We start from the raw sequence: 22079 nt of genomic DNA on the forward strand, positions 1-22079 counted from the left end.
CACACACACACACACACACACACACACACACACACACCCTCAAATATACAGCAGAAGCTGTGAGGAACTCATGTGCCCAGTACGAGCTGTCACAGCATCATCCAGAAATGAGTCATGTTTCCCAGCCACCAGAGGCTCTAAAACCATTATTCACATGACTCTGTTGTGCTTTCTGTTATAATGGCAGACTCAAAATACCAAACAACACATAGGTTTTATCAATTTACATGGAGACACATGGTATTAACTCATCTTGCTGAAAACTGAGAATGTCATTCAAACAAACGTATGGTCCACCTCGCCGCCCCTCCCCAGGAGAGACGTTGTTTACGATGAAGGCTCAGGAAGGGAACACAAGAGGACGAAGCAAGGTCCGGATGCCATAGGTGACTCAGCATGGACACCAGAGAGGTAGACACCCTGTATTCCACCGCCACCCACTCAACTGCTGTCTCTATGAATGGGAGCTGCATCAGTGCCGCCCAGGCAGGCGAGCCCGCCTGTCTGGCTGTCCTGTCTGCATTCGCACAAAACATGTTACTCACATGTCGTAGAGCCGGTAACCCATGGCGGAGCCCGGTCTGCTTGAATGGGACCCGGGGTCTCTTGTTCTCCTGGGGTCTGTGCTGCTCACCACGGCGCGCCAAACACTTGGTTTGTCCATCCTGTAAGCTGGTCAACGGGACTCGACAGTGGGACAGCGTGCGCACACGGGCTCACTCACATTCACACTCCCTCTCCCTCCCAGTCACAAACACGAGCTGCCAGAGAGCAGTGCGTGTGATGTAACAAGGAGCATCCAAGAGGCTGGCAGCTGGTGGGGGGCTAAGGGGGGTGGGGCTGATGGTGGAAGAGGAGGTGTGGGGCGGGGTCTTGTAGAGCTCTAAAGGAGATGTCTCGTGATAAGCCTCTCTTCCTCTTTTTCTTCTTCTTCTTCTCTGTGATTACTAATTCTTTACTGATATCAATGCCAGGGGTGACTTCCACATTTAAAGGAAAGCAAAAAGACACTACCTCCTGGAGAGCTACTGGGATTTTATTGGCTCTCATAAACAGAGAGGAGCCTCTGCGTACACCTCTCTCCACCCTCTTATCTGCTCTCAGTAGTACAGTCCTCAGCAGGGCTGTATGATTGGCTCCTTGGTCTCCATAGAAACAGGAGGATGTGTCAGAGGTAGGGCTCATTATCATGCCTTCTCTCTCTCTCCCCTCCCTCCCATTTTGTTTTCACTCCCTCTCTCTTTTACCATTTCTCTTCTTCTCACATACCCAACCCCTGTTCCCTCCCTCGGCATCTTTCTCTCCACTGGAATCAATGCACTTTTCTCTGTAGTGTCTTTCAAAACACACAGTCTAATGAGGAGTGGCGCAAGCAGGTAAAGATGCAGCATGGCTCTAGTTAATTATGCCTGCATAAAAAAATATTTTAAAAACTATGAAAGAACTAAGGAGATCAGTTCATGGATATATGGCAAATAATCATCTAGAAATAAAGGTAAATAAGTTACAAATCATATTACTGCAGTTCATAACTTTGCAATCTCTGACACACCAAGTTGGGTATTAGAAACAACATGGCTTGCACAGATATTGCATCATGTGCAAGTAATTCCAAAACCAGACAGGAAGTGTGAACTAACAAGCAGAAATACAGTTATATTATGGAGAAAACTGAAGTTTTGGTTGCAAAAATGCATCAAAACAACCACAAGATGCACATGATGTACAGTGTGTCTTATTATAGCTACAATGTACCATGCCCTTAGGAAATAGATGTTAGTGTTGTTGACTTGACACCCTCAACAGCATCCAAAGCAAGACTGTAGGCAGGGAGGATAATGTGTATGAAGAACAACTCTCATAGGGACTTTACAAGGCCACACACACACACACACACACACACACACACACACACACACACTGTAGAATATAGACAGAAACCCAAGGCTTGTGGTTCAAAGTCCAAGAAGAATGTGTTTCATCATCAAAGTTAACCTCACTTCAATCCAGTGTCAAATTAGTGCAACCACTATGTTTGTTAATGAGCATGTGCAGTGGTTAAAGATGTACAGCACGTCCATTATCTAAATTGCAGTCACACAAGCTGTGTATGCTGTAATTATTAAGAAAAGTGCAGATTTCTCAATTTCTGGCATAATGTCTTGAATTTGTGATTTATGAGTATATGCATGGAAATCAAGTAATGTTAATCACAGTCAGTTAACACAGTCACAGTCATTGATCAGTTCATACCTCTATACGGAAAACAAGACTCCCAAACAACGAATGACAAGAGTGTCAAATGTTCCTGGGTCATGGCTTGCAATGTGAGATTTAAGGTTTTAGATGTGTCCTTGAACCAACACAGCTGATTTAAATGGCTAAATTAGCTCCTGCAGTTCTCCAGATGCCTGGTAACGAACTAATCATGTGATTCAGGTGTGTTGACCCAAGGTGAGATCTAAAACCTGCAGGACACCGGCCCTCAGGGCCTGGAATTGCCCACCCCTGGTATAATGGCTATACCACAGTTTCGCTGTATACATCTTGTCACTTCCCAACATTGACAGCGATGGCAACCAGTTGAGTGTATAAGTAATAAGAGCATTCATTTTAATAACCTCAGCACATGCTTCCGGTTCTCATCCAGGGCTCTGATGTTAGCATTGATATTAGTTCTACTTAACATTTTGCTAAATGTATTGAATATTGTACCATCCAACTCACACACTAGTCATTTTTATTGTTGCACTTTTGAACACATCTGATGTTAAATTCAACATTGGATTGATTGTGTATTTGTTCTTAGATTGAGGGGATGTTGCTCATCTACCTGACAAAGACCGGCTGGAAGATTCCAGGTGCTCAACTGTTCGGGGCCTTTTTTTGTTGTATTTTTTAAAATGTATAACTTTATTTCCATTTCTAACTCCAAATACAGGGCTGTAATGTAAAATGTGCATTTATTAATTTTTTAACCAAACTGGCATATAAACATAGTCAGTGTAGGTGTTTGTGGGCATGGATGACAAAAAGATACTTGGTGGTTGGAGGTTGATGGGAACGATGGTAAATTCCATTCTGTTAAACAGCAAACCAAGAGCAGAGATTTAGTAGTCAGGGCACATACAGACCGAGGAGCACAGTGGCGAGAAAGATGTTCTTTAAACCTGACAAATAACATTAAATTCATGGTTACCATATTCAGCACAAAGGAGAGGTTTTCAGGCCTTCACAACGAGACTGAATTACAAGTGCTGAGGTTGATATTTCAGTTGCAAGCTTATTTTATTGCCAGGTGTACCTTTGCACACATTAAGATATGCTTCTGTGCGACCTTTATGTACGATGTTGAATTTCCAGCCGTAGACGGTACGCGGGATATTATGCAGAGGGCATGCACACAAAACCAGACACAAAGAACCCCAATATCTTGTCTGTTTACGTATTTTATATGAACACACAGGCTTTTATACAGGTCTGTCTTCTTAAAGGGGGGCGCCAGACACATTCGCTAAATGTTACGAAGGCAAGTGAAGATGGAAATAGAGATGGTCACAGGACTGTCTTAGTGGATCATAAACAGCAAAGGGAAAAAAACAAATCAAAAGGAGCTGACTGAGTGTGCCTCATGTTCTTGCATGAAAGCTGAAAATAATTTAATTGACGGAAAATTAATCAGCACCGTTTATGCACAAACCTAAAAATCATTAGAGCCACATTCTTAACAGCACATATTGATTGATTTTTTTTTTTTTTAACTGTACCGACAATTTGAAGATTAAACCTCTTGTACTAATTGTGATTGACTTTTTTCCCCCTCCTGTTGCTTAATAGTTCAACAGTTTAGACAAATAATCACAATCACCACTGTGTACACTTCATCACTGATAATAATCATTAAGCTTCATCTTACACTAAAAATGTCTACTGCTGTACAATACTGCCATTGTCCAAAAACTGTTTCTCAGCTCAACTTTAAAGTTGATGTACAAACATAACAGAGACTGACAGATAACAAGTCCTCTCCATAAAGCAAGTTCTGCTTGGTTTAATGTCTAAAAAAATAAACTATGTATAAAACAATGCATCAACACATTTCCAGTGAAGTGCAATCTATTTTCTTCTCTTCTTCGGGTGACTAGGTGCCTCCTATTTCATCAAAACTGCACACTCAAAATGCAGTGCTACGCATGTGTCTGCACAATCTGTAAAAAGCACTGGTGGAACCGACTGTGCCAGCAGGAAGCCCTATTTTGTCCTAAAATGAGCCGTCTCTTCTCATGAGATTTCAGCCCACTTCAAATCAAGACAAGCTGAGTGATGAAGAGCAAGAAGAGAGTGAAAAAGAAGACATTAAGCACAGCACTTACAGCTACAGACCACACAGTGGCAGTGCACTACATCTTCTGCAATAAGATGTGACAGGATGTGATCAATAAGCTTACTGATGCTGTCACTCATGGGGGTTTAGTGTTGCACCAGATGCTACAGTGTTGCTTAATTTGGATACATTAATCAAATGCATGTGGTTTTTAAGCAATCTCCCTTTAAGAAAGAAGGCTAACAATGTATCAAAGCAAACCCATGAACTAAGATTATGTACTTTCCAACAAAAAGGTATCATCAAAGTGAAAAACATCACAAAACTTGACGCTTCAGTCATTTCAGTTTTGTTTTCAGCTTTCAGTAATAATACTTACAAAAAAAATACACCCATAGCTTTTTTGTTCCATAAAAACATTTTCCTAATCACAACAACTACAGTCTCAAAAGCTAGGAAAACTGACCAATCCCCTTTAGATGGGGACCTCTGCACAATGCTCTGGGGAAAAGAGGTGAGAGGGTTAGTTTGCCTGTGTTTTTCCATGCAACAACACAGCACATCCTCTCTGTAGTTCGCTGGCAGAGGGCACAGTGCTGTGCAAAGGCTCCTTCTGTCACTGACTTGGCCTCAAGCCTAAGAACATCAGAAGCAAAAGACAGACAAGCTTTTCATTGCAGGCCAAACAAAGAGCTGTCTCTCTGCCTCTAACTATGAAGTATAGACAAAGACATTACTTGACCCCTTGGGCCTCAGCTGAGGCTCATCACAAGTTTAGACTCCTCCATAAGCCGATGTCAGTAATACTGCTACAGCACTTGGTATATATAACTGATACAGCATGCAAAGGAAGACGTAGAGAGATCATTTATGGCACAATTACCAGTGAATTAATGTAAAAATCCTACAAATTAAACTGACATATTTAAACATCATATGAAAGGGAAACTATATTGCTATACACTTTTTTTTTAATACTGTTCTAGGTGCTCACTACAAATAAGCACAAATTTAATAACTTTGGGGCTGAATTTCTTTATGTTTTATAATCAAATTTTGGAGAGGTGACCAGACAAATGGACTGTCTTATGAGTTGATGCCAAAAATATAAGTCAGTTAAACATGTTTGTTTTTTATTTATTAATGTGCAATTAAAGTTGCCAGTTCAAAAAGCATATGGCATGACCGGTCACCACCCATGAACAAACAACTGTGCCCTGCTGTTGTTCATTCTCTCTGTGAATAGAAGTTGTAAATGAGCAAGGAGGAACCAGCGTGGCTGCGCTCTACTTTAGCCGCGTCAGAAAACAAATAATGTAATATAACCAAGCAGCTGACCACTTTCTACACTGAGTTATAGACACTAGAATGGAGGAATCCTAAGCTACCACTGCTAGCACTAATAAGATTAGCCAAATTGGAAATTAATGTGTGCATTTGCAGCATCATCAACCAACCAAAAAAAAAAAATTTCTTTGGCCAATGTTTAACTTCCATGCATTTAATATTTGCTTAGATTTTCTGTTATTAGTTGCCAGGAACATCCATAGTTATAAGCTTATCACACAAACGAAAGGAAAAATAAACTGTTGGACTATGTCTGTGTGTACAGACAGAACAGGTATCAGCTCTGTTAAAGTCTGTTGACTGTGAAGGCCGCAGCATATGATTTACATCATGTTCATACTCAGATGGAGCATTGTCCTCCTGGAGGAGACCATGACTTTGTAATTATTAGCACTGATCCTTTTCTCTAAGGAACAGGTAGATCCAAACCACTGCAGCGAAATAGCCTCCACAGTATAACTGAAGCGTTCATCTGAGTCTTCTTTTCATTTAAAAACGTTAATATGAAAAGTAGCATAATGCTATTACTTTTTTCTGTAAAGCTCACTTACTTTTGATAATATGTACTGCATGGTTCCATGTTTGTATACAGTACAGTACACAGTATGTAATTACTGCATTTGGTGATAAAAATCCTGTTTAATTAGAAGTTTGTCTTACTGTAAGGTCACAAATTGCGAGATCTAAATCCACTTTTCTTGCTCAAGCCTCAATTTCCACCAATTACAGCACTGCTTGACTCGCATAGTAAAAACAAGTAGGAAAGAAAACAATCCAGATACATGCAAATTTTAACTAAGGTTAAAAACAGAGCGATACAGTATTTATTATCGTCATAATTGTAATGTACAGTTTGTCATTCATCTCCTCGCTTGCAGGAAATTTCACCCCCACACAAACAGATCATTCATCCAGCAGCAGCAATACTTTAATATCTTGTTTCACATGCACAGACAAATCCCTGCTCTTGAGTGGCAGAGCTGAAAAAGCAGAAGAGAACAAATGTTTCAGTTTTATTTCCTGGATAAGCTACTCCTTGCTCCTTCACCTCATCCCTGTGAGCTCTTCCCCCAGCTCGATCCGGGCGCTGATGTGGGGCTTTGGAATTGCAAATGCCTCGTATCAAACTGAGAGATAGATCTGAAACACTCCCAGTCTCTTTTGCCTGATATTAATGTTGCACGGAACTAATGAAAGGATAAGCTCTTTGAGGCAGTCGCACAGTAGCACTAATCTCTCACTATATCTAATTTAACACGGAAAGTGGCAGTGGGTAATACAGTGAAAGAAAAGCACTGGTTGAGGAAAAAAAGGATGCTCTGACATGTTTCTTCTTCTAGCTGGAGGTGCAGTGCTTGCACATGTATCACCTAAAGGCTCTCCAAATCATACTTGTGTCACACATGATTTTGTCTTGAAATGTAACACCTGTGCCCTGTCGCCACACATCTGGGTGACTTTTCATTACTGCTGACGGGATGCATTTATAACAGACACATCGGATTTCAGTCATGCATGAAGAATTGCAAACTCCTGCCTTTCTGAAGGGGAGCACACAAATACATTTTATTCTAATTAAACCACTTTCCTGTGCAGACACATGTTGTACTTTCAAAATTATTTTCTCATCTGCTGAAAACACAAAATTATTTTTATTTTATTTATTTATTTTTTTAAACAAGAGCAGTATGTCATATCGCAAATCACGTCATGGCAAATTATTAAACTATTATTAGGTTTTCTGGCTGATAAATGATTCAAGATTGAAGGTTTTAAGGCTACGACTGTAAGCAGAATGTGTGCTCATTTTAATAATGTCTTAATTTTTAATTGCAGCGTGGTTATTATGACTGTCAAGGTAATAGTGCATCCAATGGCAGGTCTTACCCTTGGAAACAGACCAAATAGAAACTGCACAACAAACACAAAATGTTAGGCAATATCTTTTTAAAAAGCTACTATGCCAACAGATACTTAATAATGTAACATGTTTAGAACTGATTTTGTTTTGTAATCAATTTAACCCTTAAAATTCTTATGAAATGAAATACATGTCACATTTACCATTTCCATGAACCATTTCAAAATGCTCAGCATCTTCCCAAATAAAAGAAACACGCTCAGTTTCCAAGGAATAGGCAGAAAATAATCAACAATGAATGAATTACTTTAAATGTTATTTCTTTCTCAAAACTCTCAAAAATTTTCAGTCAGCTATTTTATATAATTTAACTGATTGAAAACGAGTTTAATTTTAAAACAACAACAAAAAGAACAAACAAAAAGAACTTACAAGTTTTCTGGGGTCTTTTTATACAACTTTTAGCAGTCCTGTATAGATTATTGAATTGAATTTGCTGCAACATTAAAACCACTGAAAGGTGAAATGAACAACATTTGTGACCTTTAAGCTGTTAGCTGTTACTAACTTAGCGCCCACCTAAACACCACAGGGCACCCCCAGACGTCCTTTTCTAATTCCCCCCCAGTGTCAGAGATGTTTTAGTCACAGAGCAGTATAAGCATCTACACAGTATAAGGCAAGTTTTATTGCTGTGCGGGTGATATGTATAAATCATCTGTAATTCTTGATGGGGAACTCTACAAGAGAAGCTTTGTGTGATAATATTTAAAATAAACCTTATTTATAAGGTGTTAAGACACCTTTTCCCCCCACACATGCTATACGCCACAAGTAAAAGACAACAGTGAGAGGGTGAGACTATAGTGCTCACCACTACTCAAAGTTTTGTTAATGTCTAATATGAGCATCCACCATTTTTAAACAGAGTTAAGTCCACACGTTATGGGCAATTGTCAATAAAAAAAAGAAAAGCAAAAGAAGAAAAAGAAAAAGAAAGCAAAACAAAAACCCACAATACACACTGCCAGGCAAACTACGGCCCACAACAAAAAGTCCTCTCCTGCACATCCTACAGATTCTCACTAGGGTTAAGGTCCGGATCCTGTGGTTTTCGATCCACATTTGAAATCATATCTCATGTTCCCTGAACCACTCTTTCACAATTTGAGCCTGATGAATCATGGGAATGTCATCTTGCAATATGCCTGTGGCATGGAAAAAGAAAACTCCACTGATGGAAAAACCTGGTCATTCAGTATATTCAGGTAGTCAGCTGACCTAATTTTTTGGCACATAATGTTACTGAACTGAAGAAACCCCAGATCATAATAGCGGCCCCACAGGCTTTCACGGCAGGCGCCAGGTATGATGGGCGCATCACTTTGTCTGCTGCACCCATCACTCTAGAACAGGACTCATTAGACCACGTGACCTTTTTCCTCTACTCCCGAGTCCAATCTCTATGATCACTGATGAGTGATTACTTCAGCTCTTTAGTCCCAATACCCCAAGTTCTCTTTACATTGTATGCATGGAAATATCCTCACTTTCACTATTAAACATGGCAGTGAGTTCTACTGTGGATTTTTTGTGATTTGATTTTACCAAATATTTGAGAAAATGCCAATCATGATTATACAAGTTTTTTCCCAACCCATTTCTTCCTCGAAGGTGATGGTTCGCCACAGTCTTTCCAGATTTGCATAATTCTTTGGACAGTTTTTAATTGAACTGAAGTGTCATTGTCTACAATCTACTTTCAGATGCTCCACATGGAGTCACCACAGTAGATAGATTTGAATGTTTGATTTGACAGATTTTCTTTTCTGTCTGTCCTCCTGGGACTAAATGTACAATCTTTCACTGTTAGGTGAATGTAACCATATATATGACAGAAAATAAGAAAAATCATAAATGCTCCCCATTATGAATGAGTTAGAGTGAAAACATAGCCATAACATCACAACTGACAGCTTGCCAGGCTTTATAGCACAGCATCGCAATCTTTGAAAACTGTTTATGTGCGGCATGGCTGTCTGCACGCGTAAGTGACAGCACACATACGCAGATCAACCACACAGCCATATACACATGCGTGCATCTTGCCCAAAAGCATTAACTGCAAAACTGATTCAAGTGAAAGGCACATGGCACAACAAAAAGCATCAAATTCTGCTCTGCTACTTAGAGTCAAAGCAACTTATTACGAACCAAATGGCCTGCGTTTACTTCTAAATCAAAACTGTGTGTTTCCAGCTATGCAGCTTCAGAGCGCAGCGTGGAGCCTGTAATTAACTCTTAAGAGAATGTGATGACGAAACAGAAGCTGGGAACTTCAAAGAGTTTTCTCAAGAGTTCAAACACATTAAGGTAGTGGGCCTTCTATTTCACAGGCCTATTAAATCATTGCACAGATGTAATTTCCCATCTGGTGGAATCAAACCTTTTCAATATTGACGGCAGTAAAGAAAAAGAACCAAAAAAGAAAGCATTAAATAACAGTCTGAATTTTATGGAGGGCGGAAGGCACTTTCATTGCTCTTTTTTTTTCTTCTTCCTTTTCTTTTTAAAAACCAGCACTAACTCTTGGACACAACTGCTCATTCATTTATCCGGGACTGTTTGCAGCCACATACAATAAATGTTTAGTGCATCGTTAAACTCCTTTCCAAATGACCACGGATACTGTCAAGGCCTTACAGAAGGGGAATGCTGCAATGAAATACCTGCAATAACAGTCATGATGCAGGGTTCATGAACCTACATATTGTCATTTTTCTATGTATGTGTCGCTTTGCACTATATTCACCCCTGCAGCTAGATCACAGTCTCCCGGGCTGCCTTTCTGCCTCCAGCCATCAGCAAATAAGACATTGGCTGCATCAGCAGAAGGTTAGGGTGGGGGTCTGCGATCCCAGGAAGAAAGGCAAATTTGCAGGAATCAATGAGCTCTGCAGTGAACGTAATCACAGGTCCTGTTATGAAATAGCCATTTAACTTTATAATTATAATTAAAAACATAAAACCCCGGAATTAAATATGTACTAGTGGAGATCCAAGTTTAGGTGTTTTCTAAAAGTCAAATGCCAGATAATACAAACATCAAATTCAAATAAATGGACCAGTCCAGTAACAGCAAGTTTACAACCTACTGGAGCATTAAGAGAGGGGTGTAAACACTTCAGAAAGAGTTACACTTCACCATCCCACTTTTACTTTTGCCCCTTAGCTATTAATCAAGTCAGATGGGTTGTTTTAATTGATGAGAGAAAAAGGGAGACACAGATACGTACCACAGAGTCAAAGGAGGTGAAAGATTACAGACCAGCAGATGATATTTATTTATTTATATTTGATTGAGTGAAAGAACAAAGAGAATATCTGGAGAAAAAAAAAGGGGGGGGGGAATTAAAAGAGAGGCGTGAAGTGAGGAAAGCGTGAGAGGGAAGAGAGGGAAAGCATCTTGGGTAGTTAAAAGCATTCATTCAGCCTTGGGCTGAGCTTGATGGGTGCAGAAGAAGTCTTAAATCTGGACGGGACTGAACTAGAAGGCAGCTGCAGGCAATGAATACATGCAGCACCCAAAATCAGTTAAAACATGCTTTCTGTTCATGTAATTTACAGATACTGAGGAAGAAAATGTGTTTTTTTACCCTTCATTTCATGTGGTTGTCTATATTCCTATATTATAACATATAATATGCTGCTTTTGTACCATTTTCTTTCAAGTTTCCGTCACATGCCTGCAGATGAATTTGGATTCTTTTCCCTCAGTAAACCGTATAGAGCAATGATCCTTTCTCACAATAAGCTGAGATCCTGCATCCCTATTGGACTGGCTGTATGCTCCAGTTTCGCTTTCTTAGTCTGACATAAACACACTTCCTGTTTTCACCTCTCCCACTCTACGCTCAACAGTCATGGGAGAGGAGTAGAAATGAAACAGCCACTAGTCTTTACAAATGAAACCAGAGCCACAGAAGAGACAGAAGTGGGAGAAATCGTTACAGAGGCGGAGATGGCAAATGATGAGACTGAAAGCTAAATATTTGGCTGTATTTTGAGTTTCAGTATATCGCTCACTAATAATAACAACAAATAGTTATTTAAAGCAGCACTTAAAAATCATGTTGCGACATGCTACACAGGAGCAATACAATAAAACCAAGACTGAACAAAATAAAAACAAACTAGAGCTCCACTGATGTTTAAGACCAATGTGGACACAGATATTTGGTGATGTAAAAATCTGATATACTGGCAAATACTTTTTTCCTTCAGTCACACAAAATAAAAAGTGAACAGTTATTTATGTGTTCTTTCTTTCTTATAATACAACAACAAGTCACAGATTACTCTATTATTCTCTGCCCGATTGTGCTCGGATCAGCTGGTTGTTTTATTTGTGTGTTGTCAACATTTTTTTTTGTTTTTTTTACATTTCATTTATTGGCCATTTTAAATAAAGCCAACATCAATTCCAATAAGTTGTACTGAGTAATGTACTGAGGAAGTAGACTATTCAAAGCAAGTGAAAAACTCAAAGGAAAAGCATCGTCATAAAAATGTGTTTTAAGACTCAAAGAAAGACTGACTCGACTTAATTTCCTCTAGCAGGTCATTCCAGAGCTAGGAGCAAGCGATACACTCAGCGGGATGCTGTACAGGTAAAAGACAGGTTCTCTGGTTAACTTGTTTTTCACCATGACGTTTTTTTTAAACCAACATTAAGCCCAATTTGACTTTTCCATAAATGGTAAATGGCCTGTATTTGTATAACGCTTTACTAGTCCCTAAGGACCCCAAAGCACTTTACACATCCAGTCATCCACCCATTCACACACACATTCACACACTGGTGATGCAAGCTACATTGTAGCCACAGCCACCCTGGGGCGCACTGACAGAGGCGAGGCTGCCGGACACTGGCGCCACCGGGCCCTCTGACCACCACCAGTAGGCAACGAGTGAAGTGTCTTGCCCAAGGACACAACAACAGAGACTGTCCAAGCCGAGGCTCAAACCGGCAACCTTCCGATTACAAGGCAAACTCCCAACTTTTGAGCCACGATTGCCCCGATAAACCAAATGTCATTTTTTTTTACCATGGTTGCTGGGAAACTTTAACCTAATCTCTTTATAGTTTCAGTTCTTAGGTTTAGTAAAGCCTGTTATCAAGTGTAAGTACAGTACTTTCACTTCTATATGTAAAAGTAAAAACATTTTGTAGATAACAAAACAGTATAATTTATAATTAATATGGAAGTCATCCATTTTCTTTTTGTGAATTCACCCCTTTAAAATAACTTTCCTTTTTTTTTTTTTTTTTTTTAAATGTAGTTATGTTTCCTCTTCTCTCTGTTCCACTTTGGTCTACAGACTCTGATTTGTTGCTAGCTCCTGATTTACTGCACTTTAAAGCAAGTCAAGGAAGGAAAAAGAATTATATATCTTGAGGAAAATGATGTGTGCGTCCTGATAGAAGCCAGGCAATCCATCTTCTTTGTTGTGGTTCACATATGCTATTACATTGCAGGCCATCATCACACCAGTAACATTTCAGTGTTTCAGCTGGGTGAGTTACGTGTGAATGCTTGGAGCTTATGCTGACACATTTTCCTGTCCAAGGTGCTAAAGACCACCACCAAGAGTAGCAAAATGTTCACAGTTTTTCTTACTGGTTTAAGCGGGCAGAATCCCATCACCAAAATGCTGGTTCCTCTCGACTGGCTACCAGTACGTTTCAGATATCATTTTAAAATTTTCACTTTTAAAGCAAGTTTGAGTCTGGCCCCTTAGATACACAGGAACAATGTTGACCCTGTATGAGCGAATTCAACCTCTAGATGGGGTCCTCCTGGCAGTTCCAAATATCAAGGCTTAAATCTAAAGGCGACTTTGCTTTTGCCATCAGAGACCCTCAGCTTTGGAACTACCTGCCTCAGGAGCTCACACGATGTCCTTCCAATAACTTAGAAACTCAATTAACTGATCTCAGCTCAACATATTTGTTTTTCAGTTATTAAATACAAAACTGAATGCAGAATGATGCACAAACAAGAAGCAACTGAAGGCAGCTGCAGTAAAGGGCCAGGAAAGCTGGGGGAAAACAGGATTTGATGATGTCCATGGATTCTAGATGTCAGGACTCATCTGCGGCAAAGGACTTAGATCCTTATATTCATCTTAGTATGTTTAATTACTTTTGAGGGGCTATGCATAAAAATGTTTTTAATTCCTAAAGAATTAATGCGATAACTTTACTATACCCTATGAAGTGCAGCTAAAAGTCTGCACTTCATTGTACACTACCACCATAGATTTTAAATCAAGTAGTCAAGATTGAACAACATTTGTGTCATTTTTCCAAAATGTATGGGGCAGACTGTAAGTGATATCTCCTACTGCCTGTGATTCTCTGTAGTTTCTGGATGTTTTGACAGTTTCTGAATGAGAAAAATCGACAATATTTCCATTCTGTTGTCTACATTAAAGAAAACAAATCATGCACTGACTAAACCTGCTGGGACCAGTTTTTTGTGCTCCAAACATTTGAAGGAGATTACTTTTCCACACTGGTGGTATGAAAGTGAACTTTTTCTAGGCTTATTGTTGCACTGGTCTGGTCTGATCTGTACAGTCTCATAATATCACCAGATTTAGTGGAAAAAAACATAATAATCAGATGTCCATTATTGACTCAAACAGACATGTTTATGCATGAAAAAGTGTTTTTCACATCTAAGCTAATGGATTGCCTTGCTTTAATGGTGATGAAATGGTATTTGATCATGTAAATGCTTTGATGTAGAAGAGAACAGAGAAAGAACAAGTACATAGTAAATAAAGCAGAGCAAACAAGTAAAGAGAAGTAAAGAAAAGTATACAGCAGAAGCAACAATTAAAGTCAGTGCCTGGAGTGTGTTTATGCTGTTGCAGTATAGCAGACACTCTACATGCTCTGAATGTAATTGGCCGCCCCCAGAGACTGCCCTAACTCTGGAGGATGAGGAGCAAGCTGAGCTCTGTGAATGACACGGCTTTGACACCAAACTTGTTCCATTAATCCCTAATGAGTCTTTTAACTTAGTTTCCAAAGTCTAGAATTACTAAAACAATCTGAAATAATCTGCAGGGCATAGCACAGCAGGCCACAAATGCCATAGTAATTAATATTTCACCTTCTCCATTTTGTTAGTGCCACAAAAACATGCTTCCAAAAAAAAGAGTCACCCAGTCGATGAGCGCCTCAAACACCCAGCGTCCCTCGAGAAGGAAGGATAACCCAACATTTCTTTTCAGACACGATGTGAAAAAAAAAAAAAATTGTTTTCTAGTCACTGTGGTGTACAGTGCAACATCCTGGGTTCAAATCTGGCACAGGACCTTTGAAACACCATATGCAGCGAGTTTCCTCTCTTTCTAAAGGAAATAATACCCTCCAAAACAAGTCAAGCATGACAAAAGACAGCTGTGACCAAGGCCTTTATAACAAATGTTTGCTTACATTTTGGGCCATGCAGTGATCTGATTTGCAAACTTCCAGTCCACCCTGTCACTTACCATTTCCTGTGAGTGTGAGTGTGCAAGCGCCGGTGCAAGTGTGTAAATGAGTGTGTGTGTGTGTGTGTGTGTGTGTGTACACACTATGTTTATATATGTTTGTGGGGACCAAAACACTTGTGGGGACCAACAGCACTTATGGGGACATTTTTTGAGACTCAAAATGTGGTTTTGGTGTTAGGGTTACAACCAGGTTATGGTTAGGTTTAGGCTAAGGGTTAGGGTTAGTCATTCAGTTTTTATGGTTAGGCTTAGGTGTAGTAGCTAGCGTAAGCACTATGTCAATTAGATGTCCCCACAAAGATATGCAAACATGACTGTGTGTGTGTCTGTGTGTGTGTGAGACACAACTCTATCATGTTGACCAAACTGATCCATTTTTCTGCTTTTGCTGTTGGTAATTGTGAGCTCTATAACTAAAAGGAAAGATCAATAATAATTAACTTGCGCACATTAATAATTACATCTGGGACGCAGCATTAAAGCAAGACCATTTGAAATCAATCAGCAAAGCCAAAACGATCAGGAAGGGGGCTCGTTCTCTTTTACCATCATTTAATAATTATCCCATTCTAACTGTGAGATAAGTAAACGCTGACGGACGCAAGCAGTGCTGCTGAGCTGAAGAGGAAAACATTAAACCTCAAAGCACAGCCATCATCTTGTTTGCAGTCATGATCCATTTAACCCATTAACTTTACGCCTGAAAATTACTTACTGTATAACAATCATATTGAGACAAATAGATGGAGCATGAGTGAATGAGATATTAATCAGCAAGAAATAGCAAAGCCTCCTTTCTGCAGTGTTACAGAAGTCTAAAAACAACCCACAGATGTTACTACTCATCAGAAACCTCTGAACACTGCTCTTTAAAAATAGAGCATGTTCCCACTATGCAGTAGGATTTATTTTTGGGTTGCACGCGAGCTAAAATTGGGCTGTGGATTGGGGCACGTTGCTTTTTGATGATGAAGCATACAGCACAGGGAGGTGTCTCTTATGAAACTCATGCCTTTTAAAGACCACCCCCAAGTCTGTCCCGTCGATGCGACTTTGTGCTCTGCTCCCTCCTCATTGTTGAGAGATTGTCAAGGTCCAAGCTCAGCACGGCTAATGGGTACGCAGCAATGAAGGGTCATATTTCGTGAAGGCTATACTTAATGATTTCCTCCTACAGTGCATTTGGTTAGAAGACTTTAATGTGCAGATCAGAAAAAAAAGGCACTGCAGCAATCAAACTGCTGTGTCATAAAAAGCTGATGAGAGCAGCTGCAAAGCCTCGAACATTAGGACGCGGCAAAGTTTGCAGCTGTCAAGCTGTCACGGCCAATACTTCCGACATAGAGAGGCTAATTAGCAGGACGATCAATATCACCAGTGAAGAGTTTTAGACATTAACAAGAGGAAGACAAGGAAAATATTGTTTTGCTGCAGTGCTTATGAGACAAACTGAATGTGAAGTAACTGTTAAAATTAACATCTCACTGTACCCAAAGGAAGCAGACTTCCACTTGCGGCAGGGGGTGACTCTTCTGCAACCTTCAGAAACCAACCTCCCGGGATTCTCTGTGACTTCAACTGGTAGAGATGTATGTCTCCTACAAAAGGACACACTGTGTTACAAAAAACAAACAAGAAAAAACAGAAATGTGGTACCTGCAAGGACAGATATGACAGAAACATTTTTAAAATGAAATGACGGCTGTGTGAGTCTGTTTGTGTGTGCGTGCGTGCGTGCGTGCGTGCATGTACGTACACGCCCATGTTTAGACTCTTTGTGAGGACAGAAAATTGGCATGACACTATACTTATGGGGACCAACAGTCACTTATGGGGACAAAATCCCCGTCCCCACGAGTTTGAAGACATTTTAGAGGCTCAAAATGTCATCTTAGTATCAGGGTTACAATTAGATTATGCTTAGGTTTAGGCATTCATTTTTGATGGTTAGGGTTAAGGTATGAGGCCAGGGAAAGCATTATGTCAATTAGATGTCCTCAATAAGATGTATAAATGTTTGAACTCTTCATGTACAAGAAATACATCCAGGTATGCATAACTTCATACTCTTTTTTTATTTTTTTATTACTCCAAACCTGTTTCTCATTTGATTTTGTGAACAGTGGTGCAAAGTAAGTGCTGCACACTGATAACATAAAATGGTGTCTGTACTGCCAGATAATTACATTTCTCTGAAACAAATATGGGTAAAATGCCAGTAGGTAACAGTAAAATGTAATGCGTGTGAAAACTTGGGGTGAAAAAAAGACCTCAATCTGACTGCGTCAAAGAAAATAAATGCAATCCCTTAGCCTCCTAAAACAAACCTATGGTATCAATTTCAAAATAGTATGTTCTCAAGTTATCGCATCGCATTCACAAGATTTTCAGAAAACTTGACCTCTGACCTTGAAGTCGAGATCACTGAGATCTTTAGTAAATACACCAACGGTACCAATTTGTAACTCCTATGCCGCCTCATTCTCAAGTTATCCTATTTACATAATTGGGAGTTCACATAAGTTAAGCTCCTTTGTTGAGTATATGCAACTTCACGGCTTGTGCTTTGTCTGTAAAGTTAAAATAGTTTCTTCCTCTACTACTGATTATTCAGGCATTTCTCATCTTCTTCCACAGGAGATCACTTCCACAGAGATATTTCTCTCTCATCCGTTAAGGTTTTCACTGAGCCAGCCCCCCATTGGATTGCATGTCTATCATGGGCAAAGCACATTTCTCAAGCTGTGGGTTATAGTCAACCCACCCATCTCTGCCAGAGAATGAAGTCGTCATCGAAAACATACAGCCAAATCTTACTTCAGAAGAAAAACGCTATTATTGTTCATTGTTTAACTCAGTGTCGAGATGAAAAATCTTGCACCGAGGCCCTGAGACATAGCAGTGGCTAATTGTGTCATGGCTGCTGCCATTTGCTGCTGTTTCGGCACAATGAATTATTAATTTCAAAAATGCTAATGTCTCTGCTCTGGCTCAGTTGAGAGTTATGAACCTTGGATTAGTCTGAAATTTTCTACCCGTCCTCCATTAGTTTTTCAGAAAGTCCCACAGAGTCAAGGCTCAGACTTTGCTTCAGACCATAAATAAATGTCAGGTCTTTCCCATGAGAGTGACACGTCATGTGACTTTAATTTGCATCTTCGGATTCTGTCACCACACACTGCACACTCCCGTGTCTGTAGGGGATTGTTTCAGGACAATTCCTTGTTAAGATCTGAAATGCAGTTTTCTTAATCGGGAAGGACTCGTGCAAACAGCAGGCTCTGTGTCCTACCCATCAAAATTGGCAACACGAGATAGGTTTGTGTGATCCCTGAGGAGTACACCGGCCAAGGGTTCAAGACTGCACTGGAGCAGTTCTGCGACACAGGCCTGTCACGTCTCGTGCTTGTAGACAAGTATCAGTTCAGCTGCCTGACAGTGCACTGGAGGACAGCCCGGCTCTTTGTAGGATAGATTTGTGAGTGAATTAAGTACAGTTCACCCCACGCATTGTGCGGTTCTAGAGAGATGCCCTCTCTTCAGAGAGAAATCTGCAGTTCCAAGCCTATTTTAGGAAACGCCTCATGAGCAATAGAAGTTGCAAGAGTGCAGTCTCTTTGCTCCTCTTTAATGTTGTATGTTAATTCTTATAGTATATCACTGAACGTCATAAATCTTCCCACAATCCTGTTACAATAACAAATTACTCTGACTTAATGTTTGAATTAATTGGAAGGACTTTGCCTATGGTATTATTTTGAGATGCACTCTAAAAAGGGTTTCTGACGCCCCCCAAACAACAGCCCAGCAAAGCTTTATTCTCTTCATTGTCATTCCTACAATAATGACTGAGCTGTATAATCCCCTCCTCTCTGTTTCCCCAACTCTCTGCGGAGGACTACGGGGAAATCAAAGCTGCAGCCCTCGCTAAGGCTTTCTAGAATACCTCCAGTCACCCACTATTACTGCAGCTTGCTGACAAGCTGGCCTTCGTGTGCGTGAAGCCAAACATGTTCAATACAAAAAAAAAAAAAAAAAGACAGAATGTGGAGTGCTCAAAAGGGCCACGGTCATGGATACAGCATATGAAACAATATGAAATTGGAACTTGCTCTTTGTTCTCAGACACTCCCAGACAACTATAACAACTGCCATCCATCACAAAACACAATCTCACCGAGCCCAAGTAAACAGGTATAAATAAGACAAGAGCATTTTCATCCTGCATTCCCATTGCAGTTGGCGTGATTAAGTGCCCGACTACTCCTCAGCTCTAGTCTTTGGCCATGTGCTCGTCGGGCTTATGAATGAGTGCTGTACAAAATGTGGAGTGGGAGAACACCTTATCATTAAACATTCACTGAAGAACAATCCAATAAAAGCAGGTCACTGAGGCTGATGAGCGCCTGCCTTCCTATCTGAGCCCGGGTGTAATCACATCTGAATGAAACCATCCATTCTGATTACACAACAGCAGACCAATTAAACACCGCCATGTTGCTACTCCTCTCTCATTAGCCATGGAGTGTGTATAAGAATAATCCCCCATCGCCGACTGGGCCAATCTCTCCCCACACGCTCACTCAAACTTCTATCAAACCAGTGCAAAGCAATCTTCCGGGAGCATGGCTTATTTATTTATAGCGCCTGAACCAAGTTCGGTGGCTTTTCCATTATAAATGATAATGAAACCTACCAAGCCATGTAACACACAAAATTTAAAACAACCCGACTCACTTGTGTCATGGTGTGGCATATTAACAGGGTGAGAGATGTAAGTGACTGTAAGTCTGCTGTGTGTTGTCAGCAGAGTGCTGTTTTGGCAGTTGTAGCGATTTTACAGTAAACAGCTTTAAGCTGCGATACAAAAGGAAACTCAAGGCCAAGATGAATCGAGTGAGTGACGGAGAAATTTATGGTAGCTGTCACAGCAATTTGAATCTGGCTGCTGGTTGGTTGCTAAGAATATTTGCACTGAGATAGTATATCCATATCATGGGAACAACATTAGAAGCAGTAGCATGAAAAAAGTTTTTTATAAGACACAGAAGATGTGCATAGTGAAACTTAGTATGGAATCGCAAATAGGCTTAAAAAAAGATTTTATTTATACATTTTATATACAAAGATTTTATTGTTTCAAATGTAATTTAAAATTTTTATGTTTAATGTTAAAAATCATCATTTAAAATCCGTTCTGTAGATCTTATATTTAGAATTTCTCATTTTATATCTCAATTGCACCACTGCTATGAGCATCTTGATTGCCTTTACTTGAATTTGTAAATACATCTGACCTATACAGTATTTTAGATTGTGGACAGTTTGAATACATAAATTGTGAAATAAAGCATCTAACTGAGTACCTAATTTGTATTTCCAAAACTCAAAATAATTAATCAAAAGTCAAAGAGATAACGAATTACGCTCAAACCAATAAATGTTACTTTTTTTTTCTTTTAAAAATACTAGCACGCTTATTTAACCTAACACAAAAGGTGTTTTGTGCATAAATGCTAAGACAAGGTCTTGTTAGCATGTTGCTAGGTGGCTGCCAAGCTACCTGGTGGCGTCATAACACATCATGCTTAATTTAGATTTTGTGGATATAAATTAGTTGTTATTATACTGAATTTAAAATGATACAAAACCTCATAAAAGCACCATAAGAGCATGAACAGAAAAAAATAAAATGGGCCATATTATCCCGTTGCAATGTGGTTGCTAGGCAATGCGACGATATTGTAACATAATTCCACTTTTGTTGATATAAATGAGATGATACTGCCATGAATTAAAATGATGGGTTGAGTTCATGTGTGTAGGCGCATAAACGCAAAAAACTAAGTCTTATTTGGCCATTGCTAGGGGATTTCCAGGCAACCTGATGGCATCATAATATATAATTAAAGACTTCAGTTTTGTGGATATAGATTAGATGTTATTTTCCTGACATACAAATACAAGTAACCACTGGTGTTACCCCTCAGCCTCGAAGTACGTGCGCCTATAGTATAAATTTGAAAATCCCAGGTGATTTTCAGAAAAGCTGACTTTTGACCTTGAGGTCAACATTCAAACAGCGAGACTCAGTTGTTTCAAACACCTCTGAAATTTTTAATAGATGCACCTATGGTATAAAATCTAAAATCGCTGTACTCAAAAACTTGAATACACCGCCTGCCTGCCCCGCTGGGTGATTATAATACCACATCAGCCTTTTACGGCTGAGGGGTAAAAATGATATGATGCTTTCATAAGGTCCTATAGAGGAAGCGTACATGTTAAATAGAGGTATTTTTAGCGTACTGCTAAGTGGTTGCTAGGCAGCACGTTGACATCATACTACGTGATATAGATAAGAACCGTCAGGTGCCTAAGGTATAATTTTGTGTCACATTTGCTTGCTCAATTCCTGATCATGTGGGAGGAGTCTGCAGACATAGAAACACAGCTAAAAAGGCTTTTTGTGTTATATGATTGTGTGTATTCATTTTAAAATCAAATATAAAGTTTCTTCGTTTTTGTATTGGTAAATTGTTCTTTTTAGATTTAGTTACCCTCTTTAACCAATTGGACTATTTTATACATATCAACCTTCCCTAAAAGCATTTCAGCACTTTGCTCTAATTATTCATTCAATTAAATCAATGCTTGAATCTTAAACTGTTTGCTGATGGATTTATTCATAGGCTTAAAAAGTATTTTATTATTCTCTCAGCACACATACCAATCCATTTCTAAAATGTAATGTAGATTTAGTCCTGCAATGTGGGGTGAGAGGTCATGAAGCTTTTCACTGATTTACACAGACTACCATCAATTTTATTGCTAAAAAGTGAGCAGCAGCAAGAATTCAGTCACAAGTATTATAAGTCAGTATCAAGTTTGTGTGTAGCTCCCAGCAAAGCTGCAAGATCCAAACTGTGCTGGCAGATAGAGCAGGGCGATATGGCCAAAAATATTTATCACGATATA

The 22079-nt window shown here is 39.6% G+C and overlaps 1 protein-coding gene across 3 annotated transcripts in view; it reads right to left on the reverse strand.

Moving 5' to 3' along the window:
- The window catches only part of LOC102200246 (IQ motif and SEC7 domain-containing protein 1-like), a 94558-nt gene that overhangs the window by 51077 nt on the left and 21402 nt on the right, over nucleotides 1-22079 (reverse strand). For 2 of the 3 annotated variants that reach the window (XM_005749044.1, XM_005749050.1), the window contains exon 3: nucleotides 16592-16699. In XM_005749044.1, coding sequence (XP_005749101.1) covers nucleotides 16592-16699 — 108 coding nt within the window. Of the gene's footprint in view, nucleotides 1-545; nucleotides 803-16591; nucleotides 16700-22079 lie in introns of those variants that run through there. The other variant, XM_005749045.1, reaches the window with a different exon arrangement.

The sequence above is a fragment of the Pundamilia nyererei genome, unplaced genomic scaffold (genome assembly GCF_000239375.1).
Source record: "Pundamilia nyererei isolate P.nyererei 1_Seehausen unplaced genomic scaffold, PunNye1.0 scaffold00236, whole genome shotgun sequence".
NCBI lineage: Eukaryota > Metazoa > Chordata > Actinopteri > Cichliformes > Cichlidae > Pundamilia > Pundamilia nyererei.